This window comes from Homarus americanus, unplaced genomic scaffold (assembly GCF_018991925.1).
Source record: "Homarus americanus isolate GMGI-L3 unplaced genomic scaffold, GMGI_Hamer_2.0 scaffold1723, whole genome shotgun sequence".
In the NCBI taxonomy this organism is placed as follows: Eukaryota; Metazoa; Arthropoda; class Malacostraca; order Decapoda; family Nephropidae; genus Homarus; species Homarus americanus.
Genome location: NW_024754589.1, coordinates 1215 through 27388, shown reverse-complemented (window position 1 = coordinate 27388; position 26174 = coordinate 1215). Strand labels below are relative to the sequence as shown.

At 39.3% G+C, this 26174-nt stretch overlaps 1 protein-coding gene and 1 pseudogene across 2 annotated transcripts; both read right to left on the bottom strand.

Moving 5' to 3' along the window:
* Window positions 1-9679: 9679 nt before the first annotated feature.
* LOC121855861 lies at window positions 9680-19843 on the bottom strand (the record flags this gene model as incomplete). 2 transcript variants are annotated; one of them, XM_042351027.1, is given in 6 exon segments in its annotated part: window positions 9680-9984; window positions 10497-10647; window positions 13748-13855; window positions 14311-14478; window positions 18268-18393; window positions 19699-19843. In XM_042351027.1, coding segments are annotated over 5 exon segments (639 nt in total), but the record flags the coding sequence as incomplete, so codon positions are not given.
* Window positions 19844-21131: 1288 nt separating this feature from the next.
* LOC121855862 lies at window positions 21132-22485 on the bottom strand (annotated as a pseudogene).
* Between the last annotated feature and the right edge of the window lie 3689 nt (window positions 22486-26174).

The following is a 26174-nucleotide window of genomic DNA, read 5'->3' as shown; positions in this document are numbered from 1 at the left end:
TCTGCTGGGGGGTATCACCGCCACCCTCTCCAGATAAGATATATTATCATAACTTTTCGAGAGCTTCTACATATTCAATTAAAAGTATCATCATTTCTTGGCAGCGCAGCCTACAACAGTTTATTACCCCTATGTATGACACTACCCCCGCATGGATCTGGGCTGGTATATGTGGGTAGGTGGTGTGTGGGTAAGTGGGGTTTGTGGGTAGGTGGTGTGTGTGTGGGTAAGTGGGGTTTGTGGGTAGGTGGTGTGTGTATGTGTGTGGGTACCGGCAGTTACTCATGGATAATGGTATCCTTGATGCTCTTATAGTTGATGTCAGTGAGAATAGTGGCATTTCTCTTGACTTCCAAACGAACTCGGAGAATGGAATCTAGGCTATGTTCTTGAAAGTTTTCAAGTGCCTTGGGGGCCTCCTGTATGTGACCCATATCTCGCTGCCATATACGACCAGCTTTGTAGATAATTTCAGCTCCCTACAGCTGAAGACACAGGTAAAGAGTCTGCCAAAGGTCTGAGATGCACATGTGATCCAATGTTGGGTAACATTTAATGGTTGTCCTTCGTGTAACGAGGATGGCCAGCCCAAGGGCCACCTAGGAGTGAATTTGTTTAAGGTGTAGAAGCTGTCGCCAACACAACAACCACACACTAAGTTAACGAGCTGCATGACCCAGTCTCAAGGAATAGTCTGAGAAGACCAGACAATTCGCCAACTGACCATTACCCCGATACACGATCCGCAAATCGATTAACATCCAAGTTCCTAATTACTGCTGGGTAGACAGAGGCAAATGGCATAAAGAAACCTGGGGGGTGGGGGGTAGTACTGTTAACCTGGATGGATGGTGGAGGTGTTAAGACGTAAAGTGATTACAGTTACAGTACGTATACTGTAATGTACATTCTGCAGAGTGGACAGTGTATGCTTACTGTTGCCTCGTGCTTTTTTTTTTTACAGGTATACAAAATTAAAAATTTAATAATAATAATACAACACTGATAAATAATAATAATAAAGAACCATAAAGAAATACAGGGTACAAAATGAAAAAGATTAATAGTGAGAAACGATATATGTATGTTGTGTTGTCAAAGTAAGAGAAACAATTGAGACCCTGCAAATGTGTGTAAATGAGGTAGAAAGTCAGATCAGCAACCTGGGACTTGGTCACAATTTTTGTAATGACATACGCTACAGTAGATGGTACAGGTCAAAGGCAGTCTATTCTGTATCATTGTATCACCATTTGGCCTGCCTGCAACACAAGATCTAGACAGCAGCATATGCTTCTGAAATTCTATTCAGGATCATCATGGTATCAAGTTCGTCTCTCAAACACAATTAGAATAGATGCTGTGAATGTTAATACCTGTACTGTAAACTTTTTCGCTAGCTGTAAATATTTTTGCTCGTGACTGCAGCCAAAACATCATAGGAGAGTGTTCGTCCATGTGAAATGCGTAGTTTAGACTCGGAAAAATTTTCCAAGTACTGTACCCTGAAAAAATCCAGGATGTGCAATTTTTTCCAGGGATGAGAAATTTGTCTCAGGATCCGGAAATCTCTCATTCCCATTGGAGCTCTGCGCCAGTGATTCACAATGGCCCCAAGTGACTTGCAAGGGACTCATAATGACACCAAATGTTTATTCAGTGCTCTGGTTTTTCTGTGTTTATCTTCATTTACAGTGGAATTTCAGTTATATTCATCACTGTGTTTAGGTGTTGTGTTGAAAATGTTCAAAGGAGGGCCACCAGACTGGTGCCTGCACTTCGGCACCTCAACTACCCTGAGAGATTGGAGCAGGTGTGAATGTGCATAATAACGCTAACTAACGGTAGCGAGTGGCAGTTGCTGCACTATGTCCTTCATGATAGCCTTATCACACTCGGTGGTTCATTGATAATGACTAACAGTTATTAGTAGATAGCTCATCATGGCCCAATACAAGATAACTATACATTGAAGAGATAAGACAGAGGTTGTGTCGCCCAGGGAATACATTTTTGTTTACATAATTATCACAAATGTTATTAGTATACCCTGTACAGGTATAGTAAAATCACAAATTATAACAAATACAAAGAATGAAATTGCATTAATTCACGTCTCTGACTCTTATGAATCTTTTTTCTGTATTTATACAGGGTAAGTGTAAAATTATTTTATACACTAAAATTTTCTGTCGAGTTTATAAAGAGGTGGATGGCTGAAGGAATAATAAAAAAAATACTCAATATGAAAAGTGGTTTTGTATTTTTTATGAATGGACATGACACAGAGCTACAGAGCCTAGTGCTACACCCACCACACAACACATCCATCCAGTACACAGAAATATTACCTAAAAATTTGTCCTTAGTCTGTAACACATCTTCCAAACTGTGTAGTGCTAATAAAAAACACAAAACTCACTGGTAAATAAACCTTAATTCCAGTTTTCTATTGCTATCTGTTTAAAGTTACATTGGTATAGAATATAGATAAGTCCTATATAGATACAGTAAACCAAGGCTGAACAAACGTCACCTCTCACAAAGCTTCCTTAAACAATAAATCCAGACTTGTGTTATTATGGTTTTTGTTCCTTATTGTACTATACATAAGAGATTATAGTTAAGAGTATGTCAGAGAGACTCGCTAGTGCACTATTGGGCTGGACCAGGCGGGAGACTCATATACACACAGACACACACATACAAAGTCATATAGTTGACCCCATAAGGAAGGAGTGTGCCAACAATATACTGAATTATTAAAAAGATCAATAAACATTCAAACTTTATCTTAAATTTTAATGAGAATGATATAATGTGTATGTTCGTATGTTCTGCATACATTATGTATAGTCTTGAAAACACAGTGTACTGTAATTCATGATTAATGAAAATCAAACTTTCCACTTGCAGTTTTGAGGGAAAAATCAAATACTTTGTATATGAGAAATATATTGTACAAAGAATCTAATGAAAAAATAATAATTATTTGTATTTAAAGCAAAATACCTTAAGTCCTCAGTGATTAAGTGCAATTAGCATATCGGAACTTTATTCTAAAACCTAAATTTTGACTAAACAAACGTATTAATCAACAGTGCTGGGTACACAGTCACACGTAATCTTAAAGGAATGGGAACATGTAGCACAAAGGAGCCGTCTTCCTGCCTGATCTTCCCGCTGTAGGATCTAACTTTACAATACATACTTGTTTTCTTCACTTAGAGCACCTTAATATCTAACTTCACTCACACTAACTCACATGGGCTACATATTCCTTAGAATTAATCTCACAGTCTACTCACACTTTCCTCACAAACTCACTAAGATGATAGAAGAATACCACAGCTCACAAACACTTACTCATTTAATGACCACAACTCACGAAAATATCCCAAAAACATAATGTTTCTCACAAAATTGGTTCCATATTAATATACAGGTTATTACCTTCAAAATTTCTTCCCTACAAACATTCAACACATAAAATGCCTCAATGCACAGAACTGTCTGAACATGTTAAGTGCAGTTGGCCATCATCTTTCTGCCATCAATAACATATGGTCAGAATTTCTCTAATAAAAAGACACCCATTATTAACATATATCTGAAATAATAAATCTTTAAAACAGAGAATCTCCCAAAAGAACTAATGCTTTCCTTATTAACACTCCCCTCTTACACAACAAAAGTCTTTTTGTAATTTTATGGTCAGCATATTTTCAATTCTGTATTTTTTTTTAATGCCATGTTGTTGCATCATCCATGTATACAAGTAAAATCTTCACACAACATAGATGGTAAATATTTAAATTTACCAGAGGGGGAGAGGGGAGGTTTCTGTTAGGCTCTCCTCCCATCACAATCATAGTAAGTGGTTCATATTTAAATTCCCACTAAAATATACTTAAGCTTAACAAGTCAAACAATTTATCACTATGACATACTAAAAAAAATGAGCCAGTCTTTACGTGAGCTCATTTTCTATTTATTAAAAAAAATTGAAAAAGTCGCCTCAAGCCTAGTGTAAGTCTAAGGTAGCTCACACTGATGGTCATAACTTGGTTTACACTTAGTACGGGGAAGATCGAGCCTAGCAGCACCATCCAAACTATATTGGATGGTTATACAAGCATTAATTTTAATTTTATTCCACAAATTATACATCAGATGTCATACGTTTGACAGAATCCAGGTATATCATCATCTGGAAATATACATGGATGTTCGTACAATAGTTGCCAGCCTGTATTGACATTATAAAATACATGGATGGCCGAACATAAATTGGTTATTTATATTTACTTCCCAAAATACACATAAAATGATCATACAAGGTTGGGTAGCGCATCTGTCTCGTAAAATACATGGATGGTCAATAAAGGGTAGTAAAAATACTCCCCCAAAAATAAAGGCCAGTATTTTTCTGTTCCCAAACAGGAGATAAAAGGAATGGTGGACGGACGCTTCGGCCTCGTACGAACTGTATTTATTTAGATAGTTTACACCATGATGGGTGGAACTTTAACTTGGGTTACATCATGGTAAATTGGATTAGATATGAAACGGTTACATTACATAAAGATGAGGTTAAGCCAATATAGGTTAGGTTAGTTCAGGGCAGCTTAGGGTAGAAGGTTGGACTGGCAAGAATTGGTAAGATAAATTAACTTGACAGACGTCCGGGGCCGAGAAATCCGGAGCCACGACTAGGTCCTATATGGTTGAGGAACACCCTTACGTTCTCACACTCACTGTGTATGTACATTTATCTGAAATAACACGCAATTATCCGTCGTACAGGGGAAAGAGAAAGACATGCTCATGGTAACAATGATATGAAGAGACAGCCAAGGTTAAAAAAGACAATATTGTTTCTCTCACCTTATTAAACTTTGTGAAGTGTTGTCAATAACATTCCTCTCCCATTGTTGAGTAAAAAGGACTGCTATCAAGCACTCAGCCACAATGATTCAAATTATAGTATTGTTACATCATAATCTCCATTTACCATTCATGTAATGTGGACTATATATACACACAATGTTTATTATAACCTTAGGTATATACAAAATTAATACTTAACCTAGAGCTCCTCTGAGAACTTAGATAAATGGCATATTACTTCATAGATCACGAGAGGAAAACAGACCCACCTATCAGTTCATAAGATTAATACAGGATTATGTTGTGGCGAAACTCACACTTATATTACTGTTTGTAATGAAATCTCAAGAGTTTGGGCCAGACACATTCTTGATATGAAAGTATATAGTGATAGCCAGACCAACATATCATCATCATGAATTACATTACAAATACAAGCATATCTAGCCTCACTATCATATTTCTTATGTGACCTGGAATTATATGCAGAACATGTACAGGTAAACACCTGTAATGTATTATAAATATAAATATTATTACTATTGGCCTTAACACATTATTATAGATTATTGGTCATATTTCGTAATATTCAGGAACCATAATGAATATGCAGTGAAATTATTATGTTACAGTATATATATATATATATACATACATATATATATATATATATATATATATATATATATATATATATATATATATATATATATATATATATATATATATATATATATATATATATATATATATGTGTATACGGAGGTCAAATGGTCTATTTAAGTTTTGGTATGATATGCGTTTATGATATGGTAGTATATTACAATGTACTCAGGATAGTTATAGCTTGTGGTGCGACTCACACAGGCAGGAGAGTCAAGGTATTGCTGCATATTATACTAACATAAATAAAAGTGTCTGTACTTATTTCATTTTTGATGCCAATAATTACAAGTGATCATATTTGTTTATATCTGATGTTCTTCACATAGGTAAAGACTCTACGTGTTATAAATATTAAGGTGCCAGCTTGTTACTAATAATACTGTATTTATTTAATTATTTCAATGGTGCCAATAATCTAGGTTGATACAGTTGCTAGTGTATGATTATTTATAATACAGTACTCTTATAATTGTTTATGATAATTCAGTATCACTTTCAACCAAGAAACACTAATAATACCAAACGTTCAGTACTGAGGGCCTGGTGACTGTTGATGCACTTTTATGTTCAATCAAATGTTTTGCTGAATGAGGTTATGATGTTGCTGTACTTGTGTGTTCTGCAGCTGCATGGGTTAAATATTGTACTGTACCTCTAACATTGTATAATTTTTAAGGCAACTTATGTACCTACTATTCTAAATTATCTCAAATCCTGAATTGGTAAGAAACTATATCTTAAGATACTGTGGCCAAAAGCTATCTGAAAACAGACTACAGCCCAGTAATTATTTCATAAACAATCATCACTGATCTGTAAGTTTGTGATCCGGGCTTAAACTGTTCGGGTTATTAAGCACCATTTCTTAAATCTTAGTTTCTATTAACAAATACCTTGTATAAATTTGCTACAATGAGAGAAAAAATATAATAATCTTCATAATCACTGATAATCCATAATCCTATCTACTAATTTTTAAACATAACATTAAAGAAATATTTGTAATATGATTCCTATAAACAATTACAATTTAATTCATATACAGTCTATAAAAAAATCTAAAATTGCTAGTTTTCCTTCAGGGCCACTAACAAAATTTTGGAAATTATGTGTAGTACTGTACAGTATAAAAGTTTTGAGGGTTTTTCTTAGTAAGGCATTTAACGCACAAAATCTCTTAATGAAATCTTCTTCCTGTATTCAGAACTGATTACCATGATGGCAAGTAATGGAACTTCTGTTATCCTGGGTAATACTCTATATCGGCATGACTTTGAACTCACAGAATATTTGGGGGTAACAATATACATATGAACCAAGGTAAACACACTAACCAATAAAAAAAAAGTATGGAATAATAAATAATTATGAATCCTTTAAAAATAATTACATACTGTGATATATAATAGGTTTGCTAGTGATCCTTTGTGTTGAGTCAGGAGAGATCACTTACACAACAAAACATGACAGGTATATAGCCGACTTAGTTAATTATTGTGAACAAATAACAACATAAAACAAGTACTTTAACTGCTACATTATTTACCATCACGAATCTTAAATTTTACAAATGTGGAATATTTTGTTGAGAGATTTTGTTTGCTTAATATTTTAAAGAAAAGTCCCTAAACTTTGTTCTTCCCAGTAATGTTACTAAGTCATGTTTCACTCAGTGTCAGATGTTTGATTTATATATTACTGTTTGTTTTATTAATAATTATTGATTTATTCATTGATCAATATCATTTCATTATCGACACTAATGTGGTTGGCAACAAAGACCAGAATACTGAAAAAATAGTACTGTAATTTATTTTGTTTCTACTTGTTTATCGAATGTTATAACCCCCCCGAGCCTTGTGGTACAGTATACGACACCCAACTTACAATGATTTTCTTGAGGTCGTTTCTCAGTGTCATAGGTCAATCTTTACCCCCATTTTCCGTGACGAAACTCATCTCGTTATGGTGAGTCTGGCACTAATTTTGATGCCATTCAAGCCAACAGGTTTGAGTCTAATTTTAGCCAATGACACCCCAACTTATGCCCAAATTTACAGGGAAAAATTAATATAATATATATATATATATATATATATATATATATATATATATATATATATATATATATATACTGTATATGCAAGTAAATCACTGTAGGTGCGCATATTAGGGTGAGTACAGACAGTCTGTACTCACCCCTGAAGATGTGAATTACACGAAAGTGCTTGGGAACTTCGTGTTTTCTTCTTTCCTTGTGGTTATCATATATATATATATATATATATATATATATATATATATATATATATATATATATATATATATATATATATATATATATATATATATATATATATATATATATATTCCATGGCATAATAGTAATTTTGTATTAAAAAGTTGCCCAGTACATTATGGGGGAAATTATCTGCAACTTACATTCAAACCTTACAAATAGGTTTTAAATTGAACCAGTTTTTGTAATTATCTTACACTTAAAATCTCAGTACAGGTATATTGGAAAGAGTGTGTGTGTGTGTGTGTGTGTGTGTGTGTGTACTGTAGTAAAATACCCTGATAATATATGCCAGAACATAAATAACAACAATAACAATGTCTACATCTCTCCTCATCATTGTCAATATTCTCTGTTAAACAACAAATTTCATCAGTTAACATAAGTGTGTTTGAGGGTGACACCAATGTCATTGATGTTTACTTTACAATCATGATATCATTTTAACCTGGTAATTGTCCTCACTGCTAAATGTGTATAAGGTTAACTATGTAGCAGCAGTTATTATACTCATAAATGATCCCTGGTACAGCTTAGATTTTTTTTGTTGCAACATAAACAATATGAAACAGATACAATATATAATACCTTATATAAACTCTTGTTACAGTGTACAAAACAATGTTAAAAAAGATACTGTGTCATATAATAGAGGAGATAAAATGTTTCATACATCAGTGACCGATATGTGTAGTTGTGTGTGTTAGTGAAGTGTGCCACCTCTGTATGTCTCTATATTTAACTTACCCCAAAAGATGATGAAATATGACTCATTACAATGACTGTTTTTTCATTGGTTGTGACTCACGGCCGCTTCATGAGAGATGTGAAGACCAAGTTAAGAGACCAAACAATAACAGTCATTCACACTTGTTCTCACCATTTCCTCTTTACCTTACAAGTATCATTATAAGCACTTGACAAACTTTTGGAACTCATCTTGTATATGTTATTCTTTTAAACTGTTAGTATGACTTTTTTAATATAATGAAATGAAACACAAACCATTAAGCAGTTCGAACCAACCTGTGTCGTTTTCTGGTTCGTTGTTTCTTTACTGAAATATAACACCAATAACTTCATAAAGTGGGAATATATCCACAATAATTACTGTATCAATATTATTTCTTATACATATATACATGTACATATATACTCATTTCACTGACAACAATTTCAATTAGTAGTGCTTCTGAGGCCTTTCTTAACAAGTTGAGGCCGGGAGGTTTCGTGTGGTCTAATTTCGGATCAGTCAACCTTGTGTTCGAGGCTGTGGGTTTATAAACTTTATGGCGTCAAGTACTGTATAGTGTAGTACTGTACTATCAATACAAGAATGTCGACGTGAGGTAAAGTCATTCATTCATACAAGAGTCATTAATACGACCGGCCGGCCAATGAAAGCTTCGATTAATGATGGAGAATAAATGCCATTAGTAAGGAACTTTAGTCAAGGCGAAGGGAAGGATTATATTGAAAGAAAGAAAGAAAGAAAGAAAGAAAGAAAGAAAGAGAGAGAGAGAGGACAGGTGGAAAGAGATGAAAAGACGATCTTGTCTATATGTTAGGACAAAGAGAGAACTGTGGAGAGAGAGAGTCAAGTAGAGAGATAGACAGAGAATCAAGTAGAGAGAGTGAGACAGAGAATCAAGAAGAAAGACAGACAGAATCAAGTAGATACAAAGAGAGACAGAATCAAGTAGACAGAAACAGAGACAAAATCAAGTAGAGAGAGACAGACAGATAGACAGCGAATCAAGTAGAGAGAGAAATAGAGAGACAGACAGAGAATCAAGTAGAGAGAGAGAGAGACAGAATCAAGTATAGAGAGAAATAGAGAGACAGACAGAGAATCAAGTAGAGATACAAACATAGAATCAAGTAGAGAGAGAGAGAGAGAGACAGAGAATCAAGTATAGAGAGAGAGAGAGAGACAGACAGAGAACCAAGTAGAGAGAAACAGACAAATAGACAGAGCATCAAGAAGAGAGAGAGAGTCAAGTAGAGAAAGAGTAATGTATGAAGATAGAGAAAGCGGGTAGACTGTGTTGTCTGCCTGGGGGGCCACTTGCAGACATCGGTAGACCACCCTGTGCCAGGAGAGTTTAGTACGCTTGCTCGACGTTCACCTGTTGACACACACAAACATGTCATTAATAAGTAAATTGTCTAAATGCGTAAAATATACAGTACTATCTCAAAACAAGTCTAAAATGTCTAAAAAAAAAAAAAAAAGGCTATAACTATCTAAAACAAGCTTAAACATGTCTAATACCCCCAAAATATGTCTATAACCATCTAAAAAAAGTATAATCATGTCTATAGCCCCTAAAATATGACTATAATTATCTAAAAACAAGTATAAATATGTCTAAAATATCTAAAAACAAGTCTAAACATGTCTATAATATATTTTTTAAGAAAGTTTACAAATCATGTCTAAATCATATGTCTAAACAATGTACAGTGTATACCATATCTAAAAATATATCTATAATTGGTTCGTTTTTTTAAAGGGATAAACTTTGGAACTCAAACCTAACACGGAACCTTTTGGAAACTGTGTGTGTGTGTGTGTGTGTGTGTGTGTGTGTGTGTGTGTGTGTTTGTTTGTTTGTTTGTGTGTGTGTGTGTCACTCACCTATACAAACCACTCTTCCTTCTGCGTGGAGGAGACGTCACTCTCAGAGCCTGAAGCCCTCACGGAGACAGGCAGCAGCGAGCGGTGAGCCGTAGTAGCGTACTGCACCCCACCCCTAACGCAGGGCGAACCAGGTTTCCCGGGCTCGAATCTGCCAAGGGGAGCACCAAGTCAATTGTGAGGGGCACCAGGGCTGTGGAGGGGCACCATTAGCGTTATAGGGCGAGGGCGAGCACCAATTGGGGAGCACCAAGGCTGAGAGGGCACCACGAGTACACTACAGTAAGGAGCTACCTTCTGCTTGGTGACCAAGCTCAAGGATAACGCCTACTTCAATTTAACACCAGCAATGACGATGTCCAAATGGTTATTTACAAACAACACACCACGTAGTGTTCACCAGCAAGAGGCCACAGTTATTTATAACACTGCAACACTTAGTTTCAATACCGAGATAGCCAAAAAGTTTTACACATAACCGATCACTTTGATTCGTCTTTTTTGTGGAATTTATCTTTATGGCCTTACGAGGAATTTGTAGTCTTGCGAGTGTTGAGGTGTTAGAGTCGGGGTCCCTGAGCGAGGTGTTACAGGAGGATGAGGGAGCCTGAGAGGCTGGGGTGTAGCAGCAGTGGCCTCCGCACTGCCTGGGCGCATTTTACTCAATGACTTCTCTTAAAGGTTGATACCAACACAACACAGGCTATATAAAATAACAAAATTCCATATATACTGTATATATAATATATAAATGCAATCAAATCAAATATAAAGGGAGAAGTGTATGCACAATATCATCAGGCCACATTGAGTAAAATCCCGCGCACCGAGCGAGAATGGTGACACACTGCCCAACCCTCGTCTCCACACACCCGGATCTTTGTGAACTTGTGTGGATATTCCTTATTATCAAACTAAGTCCCGTACTCATAGCCTGACACATGGCACAGGTTACTGGGTCTTAAGGCACTACTAAACTGATGTCTTGCCATAATTTTCATGACAAAAGTTGTTGAAAGTATGGCAATGCAAGTTGCACGTCATCATACGACCCAGTAACCTTTTTATTTGTCGATAGCTTGAAACACGGGAAAAGTTTGATAATTTATATTATAAGCACTCCCAGAACATCATCAGTTACAAAAAAAGTGAATAAATTTGGAAGGTAAACCAAGATAACTCCACTACAGCTAGGCTTGCTGGTGGTTGACACTGCTGCCTTGTGTTCATGTTGGTTTTGTTTAGACAACTCACTACTCTCACTCAACAATAACTTAAGTAGATCCATAATGCATACTAGTAATGCATAACAGTTTAGGGAGATTTATGTTAAAGATTAGAGGGTTGATTAGCACAGGATGACAGAATTAAGACAGCAGAGTTATGGTTCATAAAAGATAGTGTGGCTGGGTTGTGTCCAGGAAGAGTTGGGTAGGTCAGGATAGGCTAATTCACTGTATGGTTGTTTACTTACGTCTAAATCCATGGAGGTAGACTAAGGACTAATATTATGACTCTATGATAAGATTACTGTTAGAAGAGGTTAGTTGGTTAACACAAGACAGATCAAAACAAACACAAACTTATAGGAAGATGAAAAGGTCAAAAGATTACTGTTTCAAAAGGTCACTTATGAAGGAACAAATTAGTTTAATGTTACTTAATTTGCAAGACGTACTATCCTAAAATAAACTGATTAAGATGAGGGAGATTTAGATATTTTTTTTAGGATGTTAGGTTAGGTTAAGTCAGGTCAGCTTATGCCACAGTGAGTATCTTTAGGTAAGGTTAGGCCAGGTCAGCTTATGCCACAGTGAGTACCTTTAGGTTGGGTTAGGTTAGCTTATGCCACATTGAGTGTACCTTTAGGTTAGGTTATGAGGATAAGTTTAGTTACAAGAGACAACATTTAGGTAAGTCATTTAAGTTATAGTAGGACATGCTTGGATATTTAGATTACCTTTCACCTGACTCAACTATATCAGGAATTTTGCTTTATGATTTACCTACATAAAACACTATGGGAAACTAACCCCACTTTTGAGTATAATTAAGTGAAGAGTTGTTCAGGGATATATAGCAAGAAAAAATCAATCTTTTAGACCTAACTAGGTTAAGTTGTCTATTGTTAAACAGTTACGACTAGGCTATCACAGACATCTAAGACAAGCCAAATTTATCTCTATAACGATAGACATCTAATGCTAACCAACCCCAAGTAAACTACACCTGAGAATCTCAAAGTTCTCCTCCCTAAATTTCTTTTCTCGGAAGACACAACTAAACTATGCTGCTGGCCTTAACCATTCAACAACAACAACAACAACAACAACAACAATAATAATAATAACAACATGGTATGACACTGAGTTGATGTTCTGGGAGAGAGACAAATATCCACACAAGGCAGACAAAGACATTCCGGAGGCGGGTCTCCCAGGCTCCTACCTTAGAGACAAGTTGGCTGACATGCTGGGCGAGTGAGAGGTGGTAGAGGCGAGCGTGAAATAATCTTAAGGTAGTGGGTGTATGTAGCGAGCGCTGCAGCCTACAGTGTACCCAGGGAAGTTGAGTCCCCCTGAAGTTGGTGTGGATCCTGCGGGAGGCACATGTGTTAGTAGGTGTGTGACAGGTGTGTGTGTGTAAGTAGGTGTGTGACAGGTGCAATTGTGTGTAGGTGTGTGACAGGTGCGTTTGTCTGTGACAGGTGTGTGTGTGTGTGTGTGTAAGTAGGTGTGTGACAGGTGCATACTGTATGTGTGTGCGTGTGTGTTAATAGGTGTTTGACAGGTGTGTGTGTGTGTGTGTTAATAGGTGTGTAACAGATGTGTAGTAAGATGGGAGACAGGTGTGTAGTGGGTTAAGTGAGGCACAGATCATCAGGGTGAAGGTAGACTCAACACCTGACGTAACAAAAATACAAGTGATTTTAAATTATTATGGCTTAAAAAAATACAAATTTTATTAGCATATTTATGTATATCTAAATTTTAAATATTTGTTTTTACATAGAAATTTCTGAAAGCTTTAAAATATATTAGAAAATGAGTGTTTTATTCATTTCAAACAATACAGATTGACTGAGACATATAACTAATTATTTATTATTGTTATTATTTACTTTTTTTTTCATTATCATTATCAATACTAGTTTTGGTATTAATATTATTTTTTTCATTACTATTATTAGCATTATTATTATTAGTAGTAGTACTATTATTATTATTATTAAAGAGAGAGACCAGAGTTACCTGGAGGGATAACAGAGGTGTGCTGGGGGGCCCCGGGGTAGGGGGGAGGCTTCTCCACCAGCAGTGTGCCAAATGTGCCGTTGGTCCCAAACCGCCCGCCCGCCTCCACTGCCGTACACAACAACCAATTAGTTTGCACAGTGATAACCAGTGTTGGAACATAGTCTGTACTCTTACCCTAATGATCAACTGTTTCGACTGTAGGTTTACCTTTTGATTTCTTTTCGATGATGTTGCTCTTATAAATGACCAATGGTTTAAGTTTCCAGTCACAGATGGCACTGATCATAAGAGTGCTAGGTTATGTTCACACTTAATATATTGTTTGAATTATATCTTTACTTTGATTCATCTGGGAAGGAACGGATTTATATTATTATTATTATTTTGTATAACTACACATAATGTATGACTAAAGTGAGATGTGATATTACAGAATGGCATTTTGGACAGGAGATTTACTCAACTCTTATTTCAATTGGAGTTAGACACTATTGAGCATAACAACCCCACCACCACATCCCCAGTATAATAATTCATACCCCTAGGATCAGTATACTCACAGGGGTAGGCTGGCTGGGTCTGGGGAGGTGGTCGGTGTAGCGCCCTGTTCCTGCGGTAGACACACACCACGACAGTCACTCCGCACGCGCAGCACAGGAAGGCCACGGACGCGACGATGGTGATGAGTAGCGCGCCAGACACTCCCAACACCTCCCACAGAGGCATGGCTACGGAGGTCAAATGGGGATCAAACAGCTGCTTAATGGTACAGTTAATGTCAGGGAGAACATATGAAATGTAACGTAAATATCGACCAATTGCGTCCATTTACAAAATTATTAGAGTAATAACAAAAGCTGACAGGTTTTAAATTCTTTAACTATACACTAAGACAGTGGTGTCAAACTCAAAACCTTTCAAGGGCCAATTCTTATTTTGGTTACCCTCTTCAGGGCCAACACAAGTGCTATATCACATATTTGCAGGATTGAAGCTTACAGTTTCACACATTGCCTTACCTGGCTTACCAGGAATACCTCATTTGGGTTTGTCTGATCTTAAGTATGTAAAATTCACTTTACTAAATAAACATGATTATATCTATTTCTTTCATAATTTCACGGGATGATAAATTTTACCATCATCCCGCGGGCCACACCTGACCATCCCAAGGGCCACATTTGGCCCGCGGCCCATGAGTTTGACACCCCTGCACTATGACTCTAAGAGTAATACTATTGACAAAGAACATCATAAGAACTTTGAATTATAATTGATTTTCAACATTCTTGCTAACTGTACCAATTACTCACAATGCTTTGGGCTAAAATTTTATACCGGTACAAGTAAACAAACATTGAGAGACTGCAGCAGCGTTGAGGGGGCAGATAACTTCATTAGGGAAGAGTATCAAAATATTATGTTGCATTTTCTCACCGTCTCGCGTCAAAATATTGTGAATATATTTTCTCACGGTAACGAGTAACAATATTAAAATTGAAAAAGTTGCAGGAGTAAAAAGTATGAAATTTATCTAAAACAGTTGTTGGAGTAAAAAGCACTGAAGAAAAATATTACTTTTTAGTACCAGAACGATATTGAAAAGTTCCTTAAGTAAAGTTAACGAGATAATGATACTTGGTTGACTCTCCCTCACACCCCCACCTTCGCAAACACCCTCTCTCAAACTCTCCTCTCCATCCACCCACACTCTCCCCCGTCTTCTCCCACACTCCCCCGTCTTCTCCCACACTCTCCCCCGTCTAACCCCCAGCCTCCCACACTCTACCAGATGGTAATAGCGCGGTAAGTGGTTCTGGGCGGGACCAAGTTAACGGAATATAAAATCAGCGAAGAATTAATATGTAGATGCCACTCAGTTTTTACCCCCCCCTAAGGAATATATATATAGGGGACATAGTGAAGTATAGTATACCATTATTGTGAAGTGCAGCAAGGTATATCGGAGCTGAAACTGGTGTGACTGAAAGGTATATGGAGAGAGTCATGAAGCACAGTAACTTACACGAGTGCCAGGAACCACTCACTACCATCCACCACCACTACTACCCTACCACCACTACCATCCACCACTACCCTACCACCACTACCATCCATTACCCTGCCACCACTACCATCCACCACCACCACTACCCTCCCACCACACCACTACTACCCTCCCACCACTACCATCCACCACTACCTTCCACCACCACTACTACCCTCCCACCACCACTCCATTACCACCACTACCATCCACCACCACCCTACCACCACTACCATCCACCACCACTACCACCACTACCACTACCACCCCTACCACCACTACCATCCACCACCACTACCACTACTACTCCTCCCACCACTCACTCTCTACCACCACTACCCTCCCACCACTACCATCCACCACCACTACTACCCTCCCACCACTACCACTACTACTCCTCCCACCACTACCCTCCCACCACTACCTTCCACCACCACCAATTACCATATTCCCACCACTACCTTCCACCACCACTACTACCCTTCCACCTCCACCACTACCCTCCCACCACTACCATCCACTACTACCCTACCACCACTACCATCCACCACCACTACCATCCATTACCACCACCACCATCCACTACCACTACTACCTCCCACCACTACCATCCACCACTAATCACCACCACTACTCCTACCACCACTACCCCACCACTACCATCCACCACCACTACTACTTCCACCACCACCACCACCACCCTCCCACCACTACCATCCACCACTCCCAACACCACCACTACTCCCACCGCCACCTCCACCATCCACCACCACTACTACCCACCACCACCACCAGCCACAGGAGATCTAATCTTTACGACCTCACCACCACACTATCTCTGTTTGCTCACACACCCTCAAACTTTACCTCAAATTACACAACCGTGGAAAAAAAAACACCCCTTACCTTTGTTTTTGCCCTATATCTGACTTTATTCCTCCTGTCTCTATTTTTTTGTTTACTTTATTCCCTCCATCTGTTTCCTCCCCCCCCCCCTTTTAAACGACCTTAAAATAATTTTTAAACGGTCATAACGGAATCTCAACGGTCACAACGATTTTCTAACGATCTCAGGCGTGTGGTGGCGTCCAACGAGGTGAACTAAAGACTGTTGTACAAACGAGCATGAAATGCAGTTGGTGTTATTACAAGATAACGCGAGTCATTCATCACCCCTCTGGCCAGCCACCACACGCCTCCTCCTCGACCCACCAACATTAGTGTCTTCGGATCACCTGAACATTAGCCTCCTAAGCTTATTTGACCTGAAGATTGGCCAGGAGGACATACTGAAGAAAGGAGAGAGAGAGAGAGAGAGAGAGAGAGAGTGAGAGAGAGAGAGAGAGTTAAACAGACAGACGAAGAGAGAAAGAGAGAGAAACCCTTTGCCTCCCCTACATAAACAACAGCGGTGGTTTACTGAGGAGGTCACAAAGTTCCCTTAGTACAATACCGGCCCATTACGTCCCACTGTTAGGGTATACCTCTGACTTTCTGGGACACAAGTCATCTCTCTCTGTTGAACTACTCCCTCTCTCTCAGTCTAACTCCTCTCTGCTGTATCTCTCTGTCTCCTTCAGTCAGTCTAACTCCTCTCTTCTCTTTCTCCCTCAGTCTCATCAGGCGGGTTCAGTTCACAGTGTTCTCTCTCTCTCTCTCTACCTCTTTCACTGTCTGTCCCTCCACGTAACTCTCCCTCTCTGGCGGCGGGGACCCAGACGGCTGGCAAGACGCCCTCCTGGTTATTGATTAGTTAGGTGTGACCCAGCTTTATCTGGGGTGTGTGACCCAGCTTTGTCTGGGGGTGTGTGACCCAGCTTTATCTGGGGGTGTGTGACCCAGCTTTGTCTGGGGGTGCGTGACCCAGCTTTATCTGGGGTGTGTGACCCAGCTTTGTCTGGGGGTGTGTGACCCAGCTTTATCTGGGGGTGCGTGACCCAGCTTTGTCTGGGGGTGCGTGACCCAGCTTTGTCTGGGGGTGCGTGACCCAGTTTCACCGAGAGAGAGAGAGAGAGACCCTCCACTTGACGTGACAACTGACATGCTTCACCTCATGCAAAGTTTACTTATGACGCGGCTGTTTGACATGGCTCACCTCACACTGCTGACAACTCATGACATGAATTTACATACACGCATTATTCCCTTTGATGGCTGACATGTTCGACGTCACAGTCTGCGGATGAGTCGTCATAGATTGTTGATAATTGTGACGTCACAATCGAGTTAGATTTATGACGTAGCCGTTTGTTGACATGAATGACGTAACAGCTTGATAATGACGTATGTGACACTAGACGGCATAAGAAAAGGAAGGAGACAAAACAAAATTGCTAAATGAAAAGTGGAAAGGAAAAATAACAAGACCGAAAAGGTAGTGGATGAGAATATAGGCAGTATATAGATATATAGTAGACAAGTATATAATAGACAGCACAGGTAGACAGGTATATAATAGACGGGTACTTACGGGGACAGCGGGCCAGGTTGGTCGACTCGTCACTACCGTCACCACAATGATTCACGCCGTCACACGTCAACTCTCTGTCCACGCAGAAGTTGGTCGTCTCACAGCGGAAATGTAGACAGGTGTGCTCTGTTGGGGGGGGGGGGGTTAAGTACCGTTACAATGTTGTTAGGTTGGGTTAGGCTGGGTTAGGTTGGCTTAGGTTAGGTTAGGTTAGGCTGGGTTAGGTTAGGTTAGGCAAGAGACAGGTGCAAGTAATATCCCGTGGGAAAGTCTGCATGAGTTAAGGGTAGTTGGCACCTGCCCAAACTTTAGACCCGGGTTGTCACTTCGCGAATTTACCCTTGTCTAGTCCAGGCACTGTTGTTTACACCGTTGTTCGTCTGTTGTTACACCTGTTTTCTTCTGTTGTCATTGTTACTATACTATTATGGCACTGTTCTCACTGTTTTTGCTTTATTTTATCACTGTTGTCACTGTTAATGCTCTATGTTATCGTTGTCATCACTGCTCTATTAATACTGTAAGTCTTTGTCACTCAGTAACGTCTAGGTAAGGTAAGGTAAGGCAAGGTAAGGTAAAGCAAGGTAAGGTTAGGTTAGGTCAGGTGAGGTTAGGTCAGGTCAGGTGAGGTTAGGTAAGGTAAGGTAAGCTAAGGCAAGGTAAGGCAAGGTAAGGTCAGGTCAGGTGAGGTTAGGTCAGGTCAGGTGAGGTTAGGTCAGGTGAGGTTAGGTCATCCCAGAGTATTTACCTTCCATCTGCTCTCCCCGCCGCGAAATAATATATCACTAAACTTATTTTGTTAGCTCTTCCCTAATTGGCTACTTCATTACCACACACACAAGTTAGGAGGAATGCAAGTGGCGTTTATCGATATTCGCTTTATCCAATCATGTCTCTGTAAATAGATGACGTCATCAGTTACAGGGATGCGTCTCGCTTCGACCAATCGTCAGTAAGTAAACACATGACGTCATAGATGATATGACTACTCTAACTTGAACTTCATTCCCCACTTTTTCCTGTTCCTTACCATCCAATTATAGCTAAGTGGGCCAGTGACGTCATCAATACATAATGACGTCATCAATTCTATTCAGCCCAGACAGTGAAATTTCAGAACGTCAGTCACTTCTTCAGTCTTGAGCTTTTTATTTTTTTTCGGCAGCCAATCAACTTCTATATTGACCTGCTGCTGCGATACTTTCCTCCAATCAACTATCAGCATACAAAACACGACAACAATGCCCTGCCAATCACATGAGCGTAAACAAATGGCGTCTCAGACTTTGCATCGTCTCAGCCAAACATCAAAGAGCAGACTGGTGACGTAAGAGAGGAGGAGGAGGAGGAAATAAAAGTTAATAAATTGCCACTTAACACTACAACCTCTCTCTCTCTCTCTCTCTCTCTCTCTCTCTCTCTCTCACTTACTTTTATCTTTGAAGGCCGTAATAAGAAGTTTGAAGCCATTCTCCTTCGGTCCCCATTGGTCGGTCACATAACGAAGTGTGACGTGATTGGTCTGCGTATACATCGTGCCAACGTTTTGGAGGGTGTTCCGACACGATAGGTCCGCCTGTGTGTGAGAGAGACATTTATTACGAGATTAGTATTTCAATATAACAAACACTGTACAATGAATTACTATGATGATCTGAGACATTAAATGGGTGAGCCAAGAGTGAGCCAAAGCTAAGAGTGTGAGCCAAGACTGAGCTAAGAGAGTGAGCCAAGAGTGAGCTAAGATTAAGCTAACAGAGTGAGGCAAGAGGAGGGATTAATCTACCTGTTATTAATTACTTTATGGAGCATACCTGCCGCCACCAGGAATTATCCACCAGCTGTGACTGTCCCGCGAGAGAGAGGGTACAGCAGATAGTCGTGGCCATAAGCTCTGAGTCGTCCACCAATAATAAACCCGGGTAGGTACTAACAAATATCAATTAAAAAAAATAAACAATGATGATAATAATAATAAAAATATTAAAGAGCATTAATCTTATACTGGCAGTTCTCCGTGGCAGGCACTTAGGAAGCCATCAGAACAACGCCTCAAACTCTGTCGCAAACTCCTCAAGAAGTTCTTTACTGAAAACCATTGTACAGCTGATGCACTTCTCGTCGGTCATTTCCCAGCATTGTTTACAATACATTAGAGAGCAATATTCTCCCGTGCATACATGGAAACCTTTTACTTCAGGTGATTTGCACACGACGCAGGTGTACGTGAAGAATGGTTTTAACAGCATATCAAAAACAACGTTAGATTTTCTAAGATACTCCCACCATGGCGGCTCCCTGCTCACACCTACTAAGTTGTTAGCTCTCAGCCACACCAACTTTTTGTACATTAAAACTACCATATACTAGCGCTGTGTTTTGATGGTCCAGTATAGGTGGAGCTGCCTGCGCTTCTCTACGTCAGGGAAGAAGTAGCCGGCGACCACGTGCTTCATCCGCGACACTGAGGCTTACAAGTACCCGGCGATGAACAAGAACATTAACGAGCAGAAGTGTTTCTAGTAGGTGGAGGTATTGGGCGCATATGGAACGGGTCGGCAGTCGGTGGCTAACAGTGTCTTGTCTACTGTCTTGTTAATCTGAAAGCCACTGAGCATTCTTCTTAGGGTGTCAGCGAACATCGAGTCCCCGACAATATCTATCTTTAAAACGTCTTCAATATGCTGCTCAAACCTGACTTTACCCGTAAGACTCTGAGCAATGGCCAGCTGGTACACCATAAAGTCGATGGCAAAAATAAATATCGAAATCCCTGTTATTCCGAAGATCATCCCCCAGTCTACGCCCGCACCCTCCTTTTCTTAGGGAGTGTACTTACTTTTCTTGAGGTCGGCCACGTATCTCTACGCCTCAAGTTTTTTAAAGGGCAAAAGGGGAGGACACCCTGCTTTCTTCCTAATCTCGTCCTATCGGCGAAAATATGACCCTACATATATATTGTCAAATCGAATATTACCGAGGTAACCCCTGAGATACTGTCGGGCGTCAGCAACACCATACACCATACACAGTATCCCAACGTAAAAGTTAAAATGATCAAAATATCCTTTCAATATTTTCACCATTTTCCGAATTTTATCCACTCCGGATTCCATAACAACTTTTGACTGTCTCTGTTTCTTGGAATCCTTCGTGTTAATATAAGGCGCGTACCTTTTAAAGCTGTCAGTGCCGAACAATTCTTACGGCGAGCTTTATAAAACATTCGTTAAAGAACCCATATCACCGCCGACGTGGACCGCATTCTTATCACATTTTATTTTTGACAAAACATTGTCTTTAATAACTTCACATTTCATCTGACCTATAATAAGTTTACAAATAGGCTCTTTCAATAAGAGAAACTTTGCAAGTCGAGTATAACACTACTACAGCTTATTATGCACCTTCTCGTAACAACTTTTTAACATTTAACTTTTCTGGGACTCGCACATGTTTACTTCCTTAAACATGAGTTTTTGGGTTACTCTCCTACTTTTGCGAACTTTCCCCTTTTTATACATTTTCTTAATTTATTTAGTACGGTCTAGACTGTAATATCTATCTACTTTTTTATTCACACGCACTGAGCCCTTTAATTCATTTTTCCATTATTTTGTCATACCTTGGTCATTTACATCGTTCGAAGTCCTTATTTCGGTCTCAGCCTCGAGGGTCTTGCCGATCAGTGCATCTTCGTCCATGCCCGTCTTCATGGCTTTTAGTCCACCAAGGACAGGTTCTAGATACGATTTTATTGATTCTTTTTAGAGATTTATCCGGGCCTCGACAAGGCATTTCGTCACAGAGAAGCACTCAGCAAAGTTATTGGGTAAACTCTTGCCGAATGATGCTGTTAGTACTTCGACGCTGCTTATCGTCGTAAAAATGGGCTACAGGCCAGTCAGTTCCAGTATCAGCATGAGGAAGGTGAGGGCGCGTATCCTGGCGGAGAAGGTGTAGCTAAGACCTACTACCACCACGAGGACCAACCCTATCGTAAACAGGAGGGTAGGATCGGTATAATCGTTAACTATCACCATATACCACAGACTACCACCCGAAAACATGCCTATCAAAAATCTTACGCCAGACTTTGGCAATTCCAAAGGTAAGATGTATGAGAGGAGAAACACAATCAGATTGCTATTTTTATCGAAAAACTTACTTATGATGCGGCACATGGAAAACAAGGGGCGGGCTAGGTGGAACATGATCACATTGAACACCAACACGCCAATCACGGAGAGAGCCATGTTGGCCAGCATTCGTTTCTCTTACAGGGGAATGCCGGATATAATAATGGGAATTTTTTGAAAATTTTCTCCTTATTTGTTTTTGGCCAAAACTGAAATTCCCTTAAAACCCATTAACACATCCATCTTCTCTATCTTGAGACGATACTCTTTAGCGAGACCTCCGGTGACGACTGTGGGCATGAAGGCCTTGTAATTGCCGTGTGTTTGCCCGGGCTTCAAGCGTTTTTTTTTCTCAATTGTCCAGGTAACCGTGGGTTCAGGGTTGCCCCAGACAATGATGGAATACGTGGCTTCGTCGCCCACATCATTGCCCAAGGTTACATGCATCCCTCTCCCCCAGAAGAACTCCACTGCACGGCTATACAGCAGAACACATAGGTATTAGAAATTTCCTGATCCTTCATAAGGTATGTTGCCTGTCCTGATAACACCTGGCGCGTAAACAACGTCCAGAGTGTACGTCACGTTGGATTAGGCTCCGTCCACTTCCAATGCTATCACAACCTTGTCTTGGTTAGAGGTCTTGGTGACGGGCCCGATGGTCTTATTCACGGGAGGGCCTGCGACTTGCATCTTGTAGGTCGCATTAAACTTCACCGAATTGTTGTGGTTCGTATGAATGAAGTATACAGACCCTATTTTGCTCACATTGCACACTTGCATCAAAACAACGAATGAGATACTTTCCTTTACCTGCAGCTGCACCAAGGTCTCCCTCGGGGATATGAGAATTTTGCAATGCGACAAAATCACAGACTTTTACTATATTTTATTAACAACTTTTTTATCGTCGAATTTTAAAAGCTTGTCGTCAGAGAGGAGTTTGCCGATAGCTGTCCCCCACACCAGTGAGAGCACCAACGCACACACGTTAAACGCAAACACAATTTTCATAACCATATTTACGCCAATGATAATTGTTATACACGTATGTACACTACGTTAAATAATAATGTACGCTTGAGTTTTGAGTCAGCTTAGAACGTCGTGTACACCGGCGAAAAATATAGGATTAAAAAACTCCAATGTAATCTAACCTAACACCTCAGCCCAGTATACAGTTATCTTCTACTCAACATACAGGTGTTGTAGTTAACAGTTGTGTTGTAGTTAACAGTTGTGTTGTAGTTAAAAGTTGTGTTGTAGTTAACAGTTGTGTTGTAGTTAACATTTGTGCTGTAGTTAACAGTAGTGTTGTAGTTAACATTTGTGTAGTTAACATTTGTGCTGTAGTTAACAGATGTGTTGTAGTTAACATGTGTGTTGTAGTTAACAGTGTTGTATTTGTGTTGTAGTTAACAGTCGCCGCAGTTAGTAGTTGTGTCATGTGCTGTAGTTAACAGCTGTGTGAGTAACATTGTGATGGTGCTAACAGTAGTGTTGTAGTTAACATTTGTGTTGTGTTAACATTATGTAGTAGTTAACAGTTGTTGTAGAACAGTTGTGTAACATTTGTGTAGTTAACATTTGTGCTGTAGTTAACATTTGTGTTGTAGTTACTGCAGTGTTGTGTTAACATTTGTGTTGTAGTTAACATTTGTGTTGTAGTTAACATTTGTGCTGTAAGTCAATATCTGTGCTGTAGTTAACATTTGTGCTGTAGTTAACATTTGTGCTGTAGTTAACATTGTTGAGTTAACACTTTTGTGAGTTAACATTTGCAGTTACATTTGTGCTGTAGTTAACATTTGTTGTTAACATTGTGCTGTAGTTAACAGTGTTGTAGTTATTTGTGTTGTAGTTAACAGTAGTGTTGTTGTAACATCTGTGCTGTGTTAACATTTGTGCTGTAGTTAACATTTGTGTTGTAGTTAACAGTTGTGTTGTAGTTAATATTTGTGTTGTAGTTACATTTGTGCTGTAGTTAACATTTGTGCTGTAGTAACAATAGTGTTGTGAGTTAACATTTGTGTTGGAGTTAACACAGTGTTGTAGTTAACATTCTGTTGTAGTTAATATTTGTGCTGTAGTTAACAGTTGTGTTAAACATTGCGAGCACATTTGCAGAAAACATTTGTGCTGTTAACATTTGTGTTGTAGTTAACATTTGTGCTAGCACAGTTGTGTTGTAGTTAACATTTGTGTTGTAGTTAACAGTTTTGTTGTAGTTAATATTTGTGTTGTAGTTAACATTTGTGTTGTAGTTAACATTTGTGCTGTAGTTAACATTCGTGTTGTAGTTAACATTTGTGCTGTAGTTAACATTCGTGTTGTAGAACATCTGTCTTGTAGACATTTGCGCAGTTACTTGTGCTGTAGTTAACATTTGTGTTGTAGTTAACAGTTTTGTTGTAGTTAACATTTGTGTTGTAGTTAATGCTTTGTGCTGTAGTTAACATTTGTGTTGTGTTAACATTAGTGTTGTATAACATTTGTGCTGTAGTTAACAGTTGTGCTGTAGTTAACATGTGTTGTAGTTAACAGGTGTTGTAGCTAACAGTTTTGCTGTAGTTAACAGTAGGGCAGTTAATATTTGTGTTGTAGTTAACATTTCTGAAGAACAGTTGTGTTGTAGTTAACATTTGTGCTGTAGTTAACATTTGTGTTGTAGAACATTTTGCTGTAGAACAGTTGTGTTGTAGTTAACATTTGTGCTAGTAGTTAACATTTGTGCTGTAGTTAACAGTTGTGCTGTAGTTAACAGTTGTAGTTAACATTTGTGTTAACATTTGTGCTGTAGCAGTTGTGCTGTAGTTAGGAGTTAACAGAGTATTAATGTTGTAGTTAACAGTTGTGCTGTAGTTAACATTTGTGTTGTAGTTAACAATGTAGTGCTGTAGTTAACATTTGTGTTGTAGTTAACAATGTAGTGTTGTAGTTAACAATGTTAGTTAAGAAATGGTAGTACTGATACACTGTACAGTAGATTAAGAAAGTTGTGGCAGAAGTCAACACAATTAATGCATTATAATACAAGTGTTTTTATTGGACAATTGATCCATCACATTGACAACTACAGTAAATAATTCCTTTCTTTCTATAGACCAATCCGGTTGAAACTTTGCCACCAACGGCACCTCCTGGAAGTGGCCAATAATTACATTCACCACCAGTCAAAACCTCGTTAGGTGGAATAGTGCAATTTGATTGGTGCTGCCGCAGAGTGACAGGCTCTTGGGGGCGGTTAATATAATGTGGTCTTCCTCTCCTAAGGCCTTTCTCTCCCTCAACCTCCCCCACTCTCTCTCAATCTCTCCATGTCTCCCCAGTCTCATTCAGACGTAAGGCTTCATTTCTTTGCTGGAGAGATCAGCGACTCACAGTGTATCTGTATATCCCCACACACACACACACCTCTCGACAAGGACTCTTACCCACGACGCGCGTTCAGTCAGAAAAAATGGATACTGTGGCGGTGCTCAGTGTCTATATTATATTATGTGGGTAGCATATAGGTCTCTCTCCTCACCCCGACTCTCCCTCTCTCCCTCCTCACCCCGACTCTCCCTTTCCTCACCCGATTCTCACCCCCGACTCTTCATCTCCCTTCCCCACCCCTGACTCCTCTTTCCTTTCCCCTTTACCCTGGTTCTCACCCTGACTCTTTCATCTCCTCCCTTTCTCACCCCGACTCTCCTTCTCCCTTTCCCTCACCCCGGTTTCTCCTTTCCCTCACCCTGACTCTTTCTTCCTCCCTTTCCCTCACCC